Here is a 17,639-nt window from a genome sequence, read left to right as displayed (position 1 = left end):
TACAATGGAGAGCCCATTAATGGTACATTTCACAAAAAAAAGCACTCCTACACGCTCCTTAAAATCAACTTAACTAACCCCCTCGGGGAAGTGTTTAATTAAAATGGAAATTTCTAGCCTAAGTGTTGTCTGTTTGCCACCGGGTCGCTATCTCCACCCCCTGCCACTGCGTGCCAGAGTTTGTGTCTGTCTGGCCTGTCGTGGCTCAGGTGGACGGTTCCATGGCCAGCAGTGTGGATACAGGGCCATCTGGTTCACCACTGCGCCACCACACACCAGCTGTCTTTTAGGACAACACTTTCCCCCTGCTTGTCCAGGGACCTGATACACAGCAGGGTCAGACACCATCCATCCATACCGCCTGCCAGCGCTGTAATGGAGAACCAGAACGCCCCATCAGCAATTGCTTCCTGCGTAGCTGCAAACGTGGAAACATATGAGGCTAGTTTACACTGACATCGTCCGTCAGACATGTTCGATGACGCTAATCTAAGTCGATGGTTACATGGTAGAAAAGGTACATGAGTGAACGGAATATACATTAGGAATAGAAACTGTCTCTTCTCCCATTCGAACCAGTAGCACTGTTTCACCCACAGCGCTACGTTTGCCATAATACAGTGACTGTAGTCCTACTGTAGTCCTCCTCACCGTTCAACTAAAGCAAACTCATTTTGCAGGGATTATCGTAGCATGAGTAACGCCAACCACAAGTCTAGTAGTCTGATTTTTTACCGCCGGTATCAGACCACAGGGAGAGAGAGGCAGAGAGACAGAGAGATAGAGAGAGAGAGAGAGAGTGAGAGAGAGAGAGAGAGAGAGAGAGAGAGAGAATGAGAGAGGGTAAGAGAGAGCGAAATTGAAAGAGAGAGAGAGAGAAAGAGAGAGAGAGAATGAGAGAGGGTAAGAGACAGAGAGAGAGAGAAAGAAAGTGTGAGAGAGAGAGAGAATGAGAGAGGGTAAGAGACAGAGAGAGAGAGAGAGAGAGAGAGAGAGAGAGAGAGAGAGAGAGAGAGAGAGAGAATTGGTTGGGAATTGGGTGGAAGAGTTAGATGCAATGATAATGGTGGTGGAGGGGTGGAGGGGTTAGGGGGGTATAGCTTGTCCTGGCTTTTGTTTGTTACACATTTCCTCTTACGCTGCATTGACCACAGACAGGGAGTGGCCGTGGGAGGCCAGGCAGGGAATGTGTGTAAGGGCGATGGGGGGGGGGAGCAGAGGAAGGGGGTACATGTGTTTGTGATGGTGACGTTTGGGATGTGGAGGAAGGTTCAGCAGGCACAAGGCATATTTCTCTCCCCGCATACGAAGGGTTAACAGGAAGGCGGTGGTCTCTGGGGAATCAGACAGAGAGAGAGAGAGGGACAGAGAGACAGAGAGTGAGAGAACGAGAGAGCAAGAGAATGCGAGAGAGAGTGCGAGAGAGAGAGAGAGAGAGAGAAGAGCGAGAGAGAGGGGTGGGCCCCTGTATTTGGACGCTGCGTTCCCAGCCTCTGCTAGGGCCTGCTCTTGAGCACCATGAGGTAATGAGAGAGCTGGGGCCTCTGGCAAACTCAGGCCAGATGGGGAGACATGGGGCCCTTCCTTCATCACATCCTGCTTTGAATGACGTACCGCTGCAGTGTTGGGGTCCACAGTGCCGCGCTCCGACGTTTCGCTCATTTGTCTTCGGATGATAATTTCTTGCTTCCTCCATTCCTTCCTTTTTCTTCTTGCAGTAAAACTAAAAACGCCAAAAATAAGTATTGTTCATCCATTCGTCATTGCTTCCCCCCCTGCTCATACGTACTGTTGTCTAGCCAGCGGCAAATCAATGCTTATCCCGGATGCTTGAAGACTATAGAGGACGGTTCTACATGAGAAAAAATAAATCGCTACATTGCTGCCTTGGTGGAAGTAAACACACAGCTGAAAATGTGCACTACCACCTCTCTGGATGTCTCTAAGGTACAGGAAAGCAGCCCAAGTGACAACGTTACAACACTGCCACTCAGCCTCTATCTGTCACTCATTAGACAGACAATGCCTGTGAGCATGGAAATAAACCTGTGTCAATTCTGGTGGTTTTTATTGTGGATCCGGAAATGAGTCCAACATAGAGATGCACCGATTTAGCTGTGCACGAGGAAATATGATATCCTACCCGGTCTCACTGGAAACAACTAGTCTCAATCAGTAATTCCTTTGTTGAGAAAGTGGAACAAAAACACAAAAATAAAGTAGCCTAAAGCATATATTGTCTCGTTTTCAGCCCATATTTCTCTGTTTTCTTATTACAGAGTGCTTCCCCTCTCTTGCATTCAACAAAGCCATTATATAAATGGATGACTTAAGAAAGACCGTTTGGCCAACCATGATGGCCGACCACCGATAGTCTGTAAAATCTCTCTCTCTCTCTCTCTCTCTCTCTCTCTCTCTCTCTCTCTCTCTCTCTCCTCCCTCCCTCCCGTCCCCCTCCTCCCGACTGCAAGGCACTGATAGTCGACAAGTATAAATAATTTAACAGGATTATCGAGCATTGATTTTGCAGGCAGGATGGCCATAACACTGCAGCTGCCTCTTTTCCTGACGAATAGCCGTATGAAATGCAGTGATTTCCAAGTCTTGCGTCAACTCAAATGTACAACATGGTGAAAGTGACAGACTCCATCTCTTTGGAAGTGCGTGGACCTGAAAGCTAGGGGTTAGGAGGAGAAGTCAATATGATGGGGTACCGTCACCCTAGCAATGAATACATTAGTGTCAATGGCTTGACTAAAAGGAAGCAGGTCATCCCTGGGCCTTGACATTGGTTGTATTCTGGCTGTGAAGATAAGCTATTAAGTATTAAATAATTGGCACAAAAGCAAGTTATAACTCACACTGTACCGCGGCGAGGCTGACAGTAAGCCAAGACAAAAGACGAAACAAATGCTCAGCACAAAACAAACGCACTCGTTTTAAAGTGTAATTTGCTTGGATCATCAGGAGGCCTTCAACGTCTGCATTCGCAATTGTTTATGGTTCAAAGGTCAAACTCCAAGGACGATTAGAAGGTATGGATTTTATCGCCGCCTTGGACAGCTGTCATTAATGTTACCCAGCATCCACTGGGAAGTCAAAGACGGTAAAAAATGTGGCGTTTAGTTGCAGTATAATGTTTTTACGGTGTAATGGTGCGTGCATACTAACAGACCTTGTCGGCGCAACAGCCTTGAGCAGACAACCAAGGGACTAACTCATAACGATGTGTGTGTGTGTGTGTGTGTGTGTGTGTGTGTGTGTGTGTGTGTGCGTGTGTGTGTGTGTGCGTGTGTGTGTGTGTGTGTGTGTGTGTGTTTGACACGTAACACCTAATCTCTTCAATGTGGTGGACATCGGAACCAGATGACTGTCTGACACAAACGAGACTAGAACCAACACCAACATGTCATATCTAACCAGAGGGATCCACCTGGAGTGTCTGGGACCCGGGTGAGAGGCAGAGTGCAGTGGCACAGACGGACAGCACATAGGAAGCATAACCCAGGGGGTCCTTGCAGCCCTGAAGTTACATCTGGGAGCTGTGGGTGGTGTGGGTTGTTTTAGTATGTGTTTTTGTGTGTGTGCGTGTTTATGTATGTGTGTCCACGTGTGTGCACTTTCATTGGAAACAATGGTTTGTGTTTTGTGTGGACATGCTCAGTGTGTGCCCCCCCCCCATTCTACTTCATCTTACAATCATGATTCTTGACAACATCAGCGTTACAGGCTTTTGTCGACAAGTGTGTGTGTGCAGCAGTTCTTGGTGCCGCTGTAGTTAATGGGGGGGGGGGGGGGGGGGGGCAACGTGTGGTTCTGGTTTGTCTAATAAGACCTTCTCGTACCCTACGGTCACCTGACAGCTTTGCCGGTCATCAGGGTGGGTTTGGATGGGGTGGGGTGGGGGGGGGGGGTGGGGGGGGGGGGGGTGGGGGCAGGGGACAGGAAGCATGACATCAACACTGTGGAATGTGGGAATGTCAGCTCTGCTTGCCAATGAGGCCATGTTCATGTAAACCGGCAAATCAGGAATCAGGAGAGGAAACGAGAGAAAGATCCACACCACGTTCAAACCCTTTGAGAAAAACAAACGTCGAGAGTAGAACAAAAAACATGAAGCGAAACACCCGAAAGCCGTGTTCCGTATCTAGTGTTTTCCTCATGATGTCTGAGTGGAGTCCCTCCATGGGTTCACATGGGCAGAGGAGAAGAGAGCCACTCGCTCGCCCCCATGGACAAATACTAAGCCCTGAGAGACAAATCACCTGCTGCTGTCCAGCTCCATCTGCCTAATGCAGGAGGCCATCGACGCTGAGACCCAGACACTCAAGAAGCCCCCGCGCCCCCCAGGTCCCAAAGCTGGCTTGGGACGGAGAGAACGCAAACTGACCTAGGTGGAGGACTCCCTCCCCTCTCTGAGCACTCGAGTGGGATCTGAGCTATCTGCGTTTGATGATCTGAGCTGGTTTCAGAGCCCACTTCGGTCGTAGGCAGTGCAAAATAAATCATAATGAGTATCTATGAGTAACTATATGTGGAATGCACTGGTGCTATGAATCATTCAACATTTTTCATTTACTATTTAACTACAAAATGATATAATGAGCATGAGAAGCACTTTCAGTGCCCAACAAATAGTCCAATGCAACCATGTTTCCCATGGGTTACGCCTCCAGAACTGGGAGGCAAATATTCGAAAGCCATTGGCTTTTCCTAGCCAAGTGGTCGTGCTCTGGCAGCCCCGACTCTAATTAGAGTTGCTAGCATGTAGGATCCAATCGTTAAAAACCCAGACATAGACTCCTAACCAGTACCGAGGCATCGGAGCTATAACCTGACCCTCGCCAGATGAATTTCGTTCCACCTAGCTCCACTCATCCATTTGGGATCAATCCATTGGAGAGGTGTTTTAGAAGGCTGGGCCTTATCAAAAATACTTGCATATGATTGGATGAACCACTTGTCTGTCATCTTTATTGACGTGCTACTTTAACCACTCACATCGAAACCAACCCGTGACGCTGATGAGAGCGTTCTCTGATTTTTTTTGCAGAAAGAATATTCGCTAGATTGGACAACACGGATGAAATAGCAGCATCAATGTTGACGCTTGCTTCCTCTAAGCGAGCCGCCATTGATGTCTGAATCAAAACAGTCGCTTCTCCGCTACGTCGCATCTATAAAAATCCGCCCGGCGTTCCTGATTGGCTCTACCATTCAATCTGGTCCACAAATCCCGCTCAATGGGAGCGATCCCAGATGGATGAGTGGAGCTAGGTGGAACGAAATTCATCTGGCGAGTCAGGTTATCGGAGCTACGGGCCCACAGCAATAGCGACTGAACCCACCCCAGAAGGAGGAGCTCGCTGAAATAATTATTGGTATTCACTGTTCACACACTGCCAGTGATAGACAAACAATGGGATTGACAACTACATTGTACATACACAGTGTCGGGGAGATTCAAGTTTGGCTGTCAAGTTCCAAATGTAGTTCTTACAGAGCACCTGAAAACTGTCACAATAGGCTGTGATGCTTGTATTTCTGTGGTCCACTCACAAACACACACCTACACACAGACACAAACACATATCTACACACACACACACACACACACACACACACACGCACACACACAAAAACACACGCATACTCACAAACACAACGCACCTACACAGACACAACACAACAACACACACACATTTTCACACCCACACCACACACACACACGCATGAGTGAGTGTTGTCCATAGTTAGTAGATGGATAATTTTCCAACTACTTTCATCTCTTCCTCTCTCTCTCTCTCTCTCTCTCTCTCTCTCTCGCTTCCCTCTCCCATTCCTCTGTCATGTTGGGAGGGAAGGAGAGCTGTGGAATGAGATTAGTCCCCCCGCCACGCATTCCCTGAATACTTCCCACACTTGATTATCAACCAGGCAGTCACACATGTTCCTGTTTTCACTCATGCATATGCTCGCTCACATACACACCACGTGTGTGTGTGTGTGTGTGTGTGTGTGTTCGAACACCCAAAACGCACACCCATATCCTTTAAAACACTTTCCCCCCGCTGCCACCATTTACCGCACACACACACACACACACACACACACACACACACACACATCCAAACACCTCGCCTCCACACAAACACACAAAACACATAAGAGGCATGCTGTGGACACTTCACTCACTCTGGTAGTGCAGGCTGTCATCGTGGTGGTTCTGCTGCTGCTGCAGGTGCTGCTGCTGCTGCTGGAGCTGCTGCTGGTGGTGCTGGTGGAGGTGGTGGTGGTGGTGGTGGTGGTGGTTGTTCTCCAGCGCCGACGGGCTGTTGGCCCCCATCTCGGCCAGCCGGCGGCTGGTGGCCGACAGCTCGGAGCGCAGGTTGGTCACCTCCTGGCCGGCCGAGCGGATGGCCCCGTCGATACGCTGGGCTAGCTGCTTGTTGTCCTCCATCATTTGGAGGATCTTCCCCTGAGGATGGAATCCACACAGAGTGGCATGGTGTCACGTCAGGGTGGAGGGGGGGGGGAGGTGAGGAGGTGATGATTGAGATCCCTTTGCCTCCTCTCCTCTCCTGTCCTCTCCTCCTCTTCCTCGTCCTCCTACTGATCCTCCTCCTTGTCCCGGCTCCCTCGTGTCCGGGTTGGGAGCTGCCGGTTCTTCTGCCCCTTCCTGGTTGGCCGAGCTCCCCACAACCAAGAGGTTACTACCTGTTAACCGCCACCGGAGAATGACGTCTTTTGTAGCGGCTCACAACGCGTCTCAGAGCACTGTGTGTGTGTGTGTGTGTGTGTGGTTTGTGTGAGTTTGTGTGTGTGTGTGTGTGTGTGATGTGGGTGAGCGGCGAAGCAGAGAAAATGTCAGCGCGGGAAAAGCAGAGTGAGTGAGTTCGTAGGAGAGTGAAAGACAGTGAAGGCAAGAGAGAGGGAGAGCAACATAGAGAGAGAGAGAGAGAGAGAGAGAGAGAGAGAGAGAGAGAGAGAGAGAGAGGAGAGAGAGAGAGAGAGAGAGAGGGAGGGAGGGAGGGAGAGGGGTGGGGGGAGAAGAGAGAGAGATGCCGCCCAGCAAGCAGAGAGAGAGTGCAAAGTGTGCTGTGCTCCCGTCGAGAAGAATGCACTGTGAGCAGCTGGTCTCAGAGAGGACCCTGCGCTCGCTCGCTCGCTCTCTCTCTCTCTCTCTCTCTCTCTCTCTCTCTCTCTCTCGCTCTCTCAAACACACACACACACACACACAGGAGATGACATGCACCCTTTAAAATGGACTGTACCATGTGCGGGAGGACCAGGGGGAGGGGGCAAATGAGAGGACAGAGGAGAGGCAGGGGTGGGAGTTGAGCGAGTTGCTCTTCTGGAACTCTCCACACATTGTGTGTTTCCCCACACACACCCCTATTGAGCGAGCAATCCTTTATATGGGCGGGGAGGCGGGATGCAGGGATCGGGGGTTGGGGGGGGGGGGGGGGGGGGGTCCTAAAACTTCTTTCTCTAGACTTTTTTCTTCTACCTCAACTTTTTTTTGTTTCCGATCTCAAAAAGAAAAGGTGAAATGAGAAGGCAGAAGTGGGACGGTCAGGCGAGCGTTGGGCCAAATGCTCTGCATCTTTTCTCTCTCCCCCCGCGGAGACTCCCACTCCTACCCTCTCTCACACACCCGCTGTCTTTTTAACTACCGAGCCCCCACCAAACCCACCCCGCTTTTTCATGCCATAATATATTCGTCCCTTTGTCTCTGGGAAGCTCACCCCCACATCGGACTATAGGGTGGGGGTGGAGCCTGTGGCCCGGCCCAGAGGGAAGCATTTCTACTCTGAGAGCTGAAACTTAGCTGAAAACAAACACACTGTTCCAATAGGGGGAACAAACAAAAAAGGGCCGCCATGGTGAATTAGAATTGAGTACATGCTTGAAACACCAGTGACAATCCCTCACCATCTTCTTTGACATTAAAAAAGCATCCCATAATAATTCACTCTCAATTATTCTGAAAGCTGTGCACATAACCAGCTGCACCCACCACTTTGCAGGGGGTTGTTATCTGAGGAGAGCATTAGGACTTCCAGGTCTGAGATATTTGTATATATTAATGTTTGTTTTGATCAAATCAGATGCATTTAGTCATATTTTTGCAGACGCCATCAGAGCTGTCGAATCTCCTGGGACTGACATTTCAATTCAAGGCAGGTCTCAGAGATATGTCCTTTCAGGGAACGTGCAGCAAAGTGCAGGAGACGGGCGATGCATCGTTCAGACGCTGTCATCCGAGCAGCTTCGTTGATTATAGCTCAGTATTTGTTGGTATTCACACGATAACAGGGAGAGAGGGAGGGGGAGAGAGAGAGAGAGAGAGAGAGAGACACACACACACACACACAAACAAACAATGGGGTGGTGGTGGTTGGATTAAAGTTTCCACTGTAGTGGTTCAACTTCTGCCACTGCATTGGGTTGTGCTAGGGATGCTGATCATGGCCTGTACTGTGGTACTTTTGGAGTCTTAGAAGTGTAGCGCAATGAAGGTAATTGGCTTTCTTCTAATCACTTTAGAGCAATGAGTGCAATACAAAGTTGGTTGGAAAGTGATAAGTTTCCTGTCAGGCTTTTCCTACCCTCCTGCTCCTCTCGATTAAATTCAGACAGGGATTATTGGCATGGGAATAATAATTACAAAATTGAAACATTAAAAAGGTTCTGTTTTGTGTGTGAAGCAAAAGTGGGAGGTTTTAGAGGTTAATTAGCATTACAAATCTTCAAGCGCTTGCTCAAAGTAATTGAATTATCTTAAGTGATCTTCACATGATAATCCACAGTGGACATTCCCTGATGATTGTATAGTCTGCTTGTCTCTGACTCACTGGACGTCAATATAACAAGGCCTTCCACACACACACACACACACACACACACACACACACACACACACACACACACACACACACACACACACACACACACACACACACACACACACACACACACAGGCCCAGTCACAAGGGTTAACGGGGCTCAGAGGGCCAACCGTCTTGGAGCCGTATGTTTGGATGAAGGGAAAGCAGGCTCCTTGTTATTCCAACACAACTGCTTCCCATAAACAAGAATGACAGTCACGGCTTGCTGCATAGGGGCGGCCCCGCCAATGGCGGTGATGAGCTCTGTGAGACAAGGCTTTCAAGAGCTGCAGCGTGGAATGCAAGGAAATGAATGATTTAAGGGTCAACAGCCGGGTCGCGGCCCAGATACACACCAATAACAGGGAGAAATACTTTGGGAATGCATCAACGGGCTCCGCCCATAACATGCAGGGTGCTCCCAATGCCTCTCCAGCTCGATGAAGAGGGGGAGGAGCCAGGAAGGAGCTCCTCCCCCTCTCCACCTCGATGAAGAGGGGGAGGAGCCAGGAAGGAGCTCCTCCCAGTGAGGAGTTGACGAACCGTTGTGGCTTCCTCTCACCAACTTTTGGTGAGTGCGGTTAGTGTGTGTTTGTTTGTTTACTTGTTGACACTTTTAAAAACAGGAAGTGTAATTAAGTGTGGTTGAGAGCGTGCGGTTCGAAAGAGGTATCGATAAACGGTCAGTGGCGCCGTCTGCCTGGGTTAATTGAATATCGACGTGTCGTTCGCACGCACACCAGAATGCACTCGCTATCTACCGATGAGGGAGTTGATATAAGGCCACGTCTACTATTTATACCGGCCCCCTCGCTGGGGTACTGGGGAGAAGCTGTGACCGCTTCAAGGAAGTTGGCACAAAAAAATAAGAAAACTAATATTAGGGGAGGGGGGATGTGAGGTGACAGTCCTTTGAGTCTTGCACACATACGGAGGGACGCGTCAGCCACAATTGTCTGCAGGGGATTTCTATTGTTAACGTGTATTAGGACGCAAACCTATTTCAGATGGTCAAGTGAAAGCCTCCATCAGGAGTGAGAGGGAACAGACCTCCTTGTGCGCGGAGACAGCTGCGTCGTAGCGTTGGGAGGAAATCAAGACTATGTTGCGCAGAAGGGGGGCTCCCACCACTCCAGGGATGAGCACTATCACGTTCTGGCAGGGATGAGCGGTGCCTCACCGCAAGGAGAAGCCCAGGAATGGGATTGATGGTGTTTGAAGCTGAACCGTCTGAAACAAAACGACCCACCATCGAAGTGGTATTTGCAAGTGGGTAGGGAAAAGCTAATTAAGGGTGTGATCACAGAGTTGATGAAAGACTCAATGATTTACAACAGCAATCGGCTTAGCTGATAGTCTTATAACACTTTGCTAGTGGTTTTTGTTTATCGCCAAGTTCTCTGTTGGATAAACCAATTATTTGAAAGATAGATAGTTGTGAGACCTCAGACCTTTCCAGAATGACCTTGTCAATAAAGTTATATTGCTTTCGTAATCATGCCATGACTTTACTGTCAGAGAAGTGATTTAGTTAAAAGGCTGATCTCGCTAAAAGAGCTGCCCTTCAGTTGACAGTATTTTCCAACATTCCTCTTTTAGCCACAGTGCAATGTTAGCCCTCTCTCCGATTTGAATTCTCCACGGGAAAGCCAAATTCCCCTAGTATCACTTTTCCATTTGTCTATGTGTGCATAAGACACTGTTTAAAACTGAACATTTAACAAGGGAGAACAAAGATTTAAAACTGGATGGATCCTGTGGCAGCCTTGGCCTTTGCTGGCACATCATCTATTCAAAAACAAATTCAGTCCATCCTCGAAACTGTATCAAAAATATTGAGTGCTTTGATACAACATAAAAATAACAAACATTCATACATTCATCCACAGATTACAATCTGAAACAGAAATCGACTGAAACAGGTTGAGAGAAAATCATTGTTTGACAAAGACATAAAAACAACAATTTTCTAACTCACTTGCATTAAAATGAAATGTGTTCTGAGCCCTGAGTTTGGTTATGCAAACATCAGAAACAAGTTTTCACTTTGCTGTGGGTAGAACTGTGTTTCGTCTTGTTGTGTGTGTAAGATACAAATCCTGGTCATGTGCTCGTAACTCCGAGAGCAGCCGTGTTTTTCAGAGAGAAGAAGTGAAGCCAGAGAAAGAATTGAGTGTGATCGAGAGGGCTCTTATCAAGCAAACAAAACAAGTGTTTTCTCCCTGCCACTGCCACCAGACCCATCGAGGTGTTTGTCCATATAATCATTAAATAATAAGGTGCAGTATACAAGATGTATATATATATATATATATATATATATATATATATATATATATAGATTTAACTGAGCATAATGGGACGGAAAATACTGTGTATGAAATGTTTGTGGCTACTGTTACTATTAATATTTGGATAGTGATTGACATATTTAAATGGGGGATGTCTTATAATACAGATAACAGAGGGTGCTGCAGGACATAATGGCCGCTGATGTTAATGTGCGACAGTACATGGACTGTGTCGCCACGCCCCATGCCCTCAGGAAGAACACAATGAGACAGAGAGGCATTGATGGAGGAAAATGTGGATGTCGGGAGCGGAAACTCTTCCTCCTCTTTATTTGCAGTTTTTGTCCGGCCCTATTCATTTAGCATTTTTGGCTTCTCGTTTTTTCTATGTCTAACTCAAATTTCCCTCTCTGCTCTTAACCAGTGAAGACTGGCCACCATTACACAGCATAAAGAAAGATTCCAACTCTTGCTCACTGCCAAACAGAGAAAAAAGTTTGAAATCCCAAATGTTTTGGTTTTGTGAACCACATGAAGCACTTGCAAAAATATGTACATGCAAAGATTTTCCCTCTGTCTGTCATCTCTCCGTAATATGATGCTTGTTTGAAACCAGGGAGCACTACAGTTTCTATAATATCTCTATAGCCCCCCCCCCCCCCCCCCCCCCCCCCCCCCATCTCGCTGCCACTTGAACTTCACCACAGCCATAAACTGCTTTTCCCTGGGAGTGTGGGAGTAGGGCCACAAGATAAGACCTGAGAGAAGGAACCTTATTACATCCTGTCAGACTCCTCTGCGTCCACAAACCCTGCACATCCGCACTGTATCTGATAGACTCTGAGAGAGAGAGAGAGAGAGAGAGAGAGAGAGAGAGAGAGAGAGAGAGAGGGAGAGAGAGACAGCCTCTCATGCAGGAGGAGGCAGAAAGGTAGGAGAGGTGGAGTGAGATGCGAAGAGAGGCTGGGTGGGGAGGGTTTGTGGTTTGTGGTGGGGATGAGGCCGTCGAGTCCTGAGAAAAGACAAGCTGCAACGCCAGGGGCAACCCTCTGCTTCTTTCTACCCTTCTTCCTCCCCCCACAAGTTCCCTTCTGCCCCCTGCCGTTGATAATGTGCAATTACACACCCCATATCACCTCCCATTATTTCCTATACACATCCTATAGGAATGTGGCCAAGATGTGTCATACACTAACCAAAAAAACCTAAAGCTCCTCCGTCAAGGCTTGCTACAGGCAGCTTGACAATCATGTTAATCTGAGAGGTAACCTGGTCCTCGGTGTCACCACCAAAAAAGCTGACTCCCAACACACACACGCACACACACAACCACACACACACACACACACACACACACACAGTCACTCACTCACTCGCACGCGCACACATACAGTGGGGTTATTAGAAGGGTGCCTCCTGTGGTGATGGCTTGGTGGGTGGGTGAGTGGGTGGGGATGACAGTGGGTATGGATGACGCCGTACTGGGTGGGGATGCTGGTGGAGAGAGTGAGTATGATTGTGGTTTGTTTGGGGAGATGATGGTTGAGTGGTTAGGGATGACAAGACAATGGATAGGTGGGGCTGACGGTGTATGGGGATGATGATGAGTGGGTGAAAGGGGAAGATGTAGAAGCGGTGGGGATGACGGTGGTTTGAGTTGAGTGGATGACTAAAGAGTGGGGTGGGGATGATGGTGGAGGGCTGGTGGGATGAGGGTTTAGTAGAAAGATTGCACAGAAATACAGGTAGCGCTTAGTTGGACAATGGGTTTTCGACAAGCCATAGTTCTTAAAGGGGCTGCAGTTAAGATTCAGGAATTGTGAAGAGACAGGGAGCAGAACAGGAAGGAAGCGAGATTCATTCGTTTTTCCGCGGGTGAGGAGTCATGCATTTCACAAACCTCTTATCGACAAGGAAGATGGATTCCAGAACCATTCACGGAAAAGATTCCCTGATTAGTAAAATAAATGTGCCAGGAGTGGTCTAAAATCGAATGGTATCAAACAGAGGCAGGCGCAGCCAACCCCAAACAGGTATTCTCACAGCGCATTTCACTTACTAACAGCTGACAGATGACTTTGTCATTTTTAAGAAATGACACTCAAAGAATAGCTCTTAAATCACTTTTAAACGTAGTAAGAGACTGGGGATAAACTCGACAGTCCATGGGGAAAATACTTGAAATGATTGTGATGCTGGGGAGGACGTCCTCCTGAGCCAAATCATTAGTGTTTTGAGAGATTCATTCATTGTAAGGCTACTCCTTATTTTTTAACTTTCAACATTTCTCTCTCTCTCTCTCTCTCTCTCTCTCTCTCTCTCTCTCTCTCTCACTCTCTCTCTCTCTCTCAGCTATGATGTGTTGTTTTTCAGGAAGCAATGTGGTGGAAATCACCTTGACATCTCTTCCCTTCCTGATTTACGAGGCCAGTTTGGCTATTGATTGGCTAATAGTGCCTATGGGTGTAAGAGGAGCAGGCAGACGGCAGATGCATGGATCTCTACTGGTCATTGTGACACAGTAGTCATGTTCAATAAACTTTCTAAATGGACGTGAAAGAACATCATTCAAAGCTGCCTCAGGGACAGTGGAGGGCTGCCAATTTCTGGTACGTGATTCGCACCCAGTCTCTGGTGTCTGGAATGAACCCAACATCATGAACTAACATGATAGCCGAGCGTTCCTCCCGATCAACATACCAAGGCCGCTGAAGGAGAAGGAATATTGCAGAGAGAGCATTGAGGAGAAACGATTGACATCCCTGTATGGAGACAACTTGAAAAACGATCCACTCTGCATGTGTACATCTGCGTGCGTGTTTGTGTGTGCGTGTTTGTGTGTGCGTATTTGAACGTGTGTGACAGAGGATGGAATATGTGTCTGTGTGTGTGCGTTTGTGTGTGTGTGTACGGGTGTGTGAGTGTGTGTGTCAGTCTGTATCTATGCGATTGAGGGCTGATGCAGTACATATATTGATAAGGCGTTGATCCCCTGCCAATCGGTATCTCTGGCAAGCACCTCTGCAGAGCCTATTCTAGTGAGCTGTTCCATCCAAATGACCATGGCATAGGCAGCAGTGATCAGGCCCTCGCCGCAAGCATATCAAAATGTGTTCTGGCTCTGATATGCCATCTCCTGTGTGCCTTTCCATTTTCCATTCACCCCCTCTTGGTAAATCGTATATTCCTACTACCCCAAAAGAAGTATGCTTTTGACCAAAGCAGAGTTTCACGGATAATTCAACACTGAGCCGCAGGCAACGGAACAGAGACTGATGGGAAAGTGACAGGATCAAAGAAATATGTAACACGCTCCATTGTTGCATATTCTTCTGTAATCGACTCAGCACGGTTATGAATTGATAAAGGATAAAGTAAATACATCAATATTAAATACAACCACTGAGAGAGAGAGAGAGAGAGAGAGAGAGAGAGAGAGCGAGAGAGAGACAGACAGAGAGAGAGAGACGCACAAAATATTGAGAAGTAAGAAGTAATACTTCAACAGCTGAGTTAGAATGTCCACATACAAAGACGGACTGCGTGTACTCACACACATCGACACACTGTGTTGAACACACATTGACAGTGCGTTCAACTCTGAAATAGGGCATGAGTTTGTTGGCCCAATGTATGCAGTCTACCTATAGGTAGTGCTCCCTGAGCAAGATACCTGATCGCTAGTAGCTTTTTAATGGCCTGTACTGTACGTGTGTTCACTGTCAATCACTGAGGATATCATAGCCACACAGAGTCAGACCGCCTTTCCTCTTCCATGCCCGGTTGTCTCTCATTAGATGTGCATTTGATGGCCTCGTAGTTTCGTTCCAGTGGCCTTGTGGACGTCCAAATATTAAAATGCATGAGCTATCAGAAGTGATTGACAGCACGAGGGGAGAAGTGCCAGCTCGGCAGCAGGTTTTTGATTATTTAATTGGAGGAATATGGCTGAGTCATGCAATTGCTTTATTGGAAATAACGATGATTCATGACTGGGCTGAGCAGCCAGGCGTGGCATAGCATCTGTCAATAGTAATAATAATAACAATAATAATAATAATAATAATAAAATGTATTTGTATAGCATCTTTAAAAACAATGTTCACAAAGTGCTTTAACCTGCACAATAAAAACCAATCAAAAGCAGGGTTACTTTAACAAGAGGAGTAGACAGTGGTCATGTGTAGAGAAGTAGGGGAGCTATGTTCAATTCATACATTGGAGATTTGGAACAACATCTCAAATGTACACACACATGATAGATAAGTAAAACAAATACGTAAAAATTATATTCTTAAAGATGTTAGAGAGTAGCAGCAGCAGCGGGAACAAGGATTTACTTCTGTTCCTACACACGGTTGGGATGCAAGAAGCCAGGCCGTCTCTCGAACATGGTGAAACACCCTGTGCTGATGATGAGCTGCTTTAGCGTGTTGGTTTATTTGTAATTGCTCCAGCTTACTGTAATTGTCAGCGTATGCCGTTTAATAAGACAGGTCCTGTAGGAGCCGAGAACTATTTATGAATCAGCAGGCAGCAAGAGCCGTGGGGATGTGGGGGAACTCTTGTTAGGGTCTGACTTATTTTTTTCATCCAAGGGGGTGTAAGCTCTGAGCACCAAGGAAAACAATATCATAACATGATCATTCTCCTTGTTTCTTAACTTTAACGCCGGAGCAACCTTACCTCGATTTTTTGTTCTTTAATCATACTGTATATGACTATGCAGATACAGAATATAGTTTACAAAAGCACTTATTTACAGATATATTCGATGCACATGGCTGTAACAAAATACATGTCACATGTGAAGGACTCGAATCATCCTAAGGAACAAAGTGCATTGAACCCATCTTTGTCTGGTGTGTTGGTTGGTCGTCAGAAAAAGTGGGATTCAGAGACATAGAAAATGGATGGGGGGAGGACAGAACAGATCAGATCAAGAGAGAGTGGGATAGAGAAAGATGGCCGACTCAAGCGAGTGAGAGGAGGAGCGAGAGAGAGGGAGAGAGCGGGAAAGGAAAGAGATATCCATTAAGGTTGACAGATTGAGTATTTCCTGATCATCCTAAAGCTTAGAGACACAATCAAAGGCGGTTTGTTTACCGTGGATAACAATCACTTTTGGGTGGAACAAACCTACCATCCGTCAAGACCTTAAAGATCACCTTTCATTACTAGAGGCTTTTGAAAGCTTATAGGGCCCCTCTCCCAGGAGACAAGCGCGCGTGTGAATGTAACTCACCCCTCTTGCTGTTTCACACACCCCGGTCTAACACAGCCCCCCTCGGCTTATGCTGTTTGTCTTGTTTGGATGAGTTCAAACAGAAGCCAAGACATCACAGTCAAATTATTTTTCTCATATCATGCATTATTTCCCTCACACTTTCTCTTGGGAGCTTTGAAGTTAAAGAATAACTCTAGACAGATTGATAATGTTGTGTTTCCATGGCCAGAATATGTAAAGAAATATATATTTTGTTGTGTGTTTTTCTGTGAGATAGAAAGTACAATAATTTCACCGAATTAAGTTGTAATGCTAGCAAAGAAATGGTTAAGGTGAACTCGTTTGAGTCAAGCCTCGCGGGAAACGTAAATTAAGCAATATACTACGCTTTCAACTTTCCCCCTTTGTAAACAGCCAGAGGCACAATACTGCAATTAATTCATAAAATAAAAATATTTCCTTCAAAAATGAGTTCTTGGAAGACTCGTTAGTTTGATCGAATATTGTCCAAATGCATTACGATGTGCCGTGGCAAGAGTTTGGCAACATGACAAAATGGAATAATTAAACCATGCTTCTTGCTGTTCAGCATATTAACATCCTATAAATCCAAACATCTAAAATGGAAGAAATCTGACAGTGCCAAACAATTAAGATGCTGTGCTGAACCACTTCAATCAAATGCTTAAGAATCCAAGAAGATGCATGACTTTTACCATACATACTGTTTTATGTACATCATATTACATTGTTTTTCATCTAAACATCCTTGGGGCCCTATCTTGCATCCAGCGCAATTGACTTTCTACACCGACCCATGTGTCGTTGCTAGTTTGCAACTTGCGCAGAGCGTTTCCCTCCACAGGCACGCGTCGCTAAATTAGGGAATGATCTTGCGCCCCAAGGGGCGGTTCAGCAAAAGGAGGAGGCGTGTTCTCGCGCAAACGTTCCCTGGTGCTATTTTGCAGTTTCAGAAAACAATTCCGCCACAAACCAGGAAATACCTGGTTTAAAGTCAGTGGCGCGTTGTTCCGATGCTATTTTAAGGGCGCATGCATAATGTTGCTTGTGCACCTCGCGCATACACTTTGCTTCTCTCATCTACCTAGCTACACATTCTTGGTAAATTATTTGGGAAAGAACAGCTGATACAGCGGTAATAAGTTGTACTTTTAAATCAATGCATCTGCAAAAACCGTTCAGCAAACACATATTTTCTTAACACAAGCC

At 46.8% G+C, this 17,639-nt stretch overlaps 1 protein-coding gene across 1 annotated transcript in view; it reads right to left on the bottom strand.

Moving 5' to 3' along the window:
• kaznb (kazrin, periplakin interacting protein b) overlaps positions 1-6,884 on the bottom strand; it is a 43,165-nt gene extending 36,281 nt beyond the window's left edge. Inside the window, exon 1 of the mRNA XM_079748180.1 lies at positions 6,196-6,884. Coding sequence (XP_079604306.1) covers positions 6,196-6,463 — 268 coding nt within the window. The 5' untranslated portion in view covers positions 6,464-6,884. The remainder of the gene's footprint in view (positions 1-6,195) is intronic.
• Between the last annotated feature and the right edge of the window lie 10,755 nt (positions 6,885-17,639).

Source organism: Pollachius pollachius (assembly GCF_949987615.1).
Source record: "Pollachius pollachius genome assembly, chromosome: 12".
NCBI classification, from domain to species: Eukaryota; Metazoa; Chordata; class Actinopteri; order Gadiformes; family Gadidae; genus Pollachius; species Pollachius pollachius.
The sequence above is the reverse complement of the archived record's forward strand: the minus strand, read 5'-3'. Positions and strand labels throughout refer to the sequence as shown.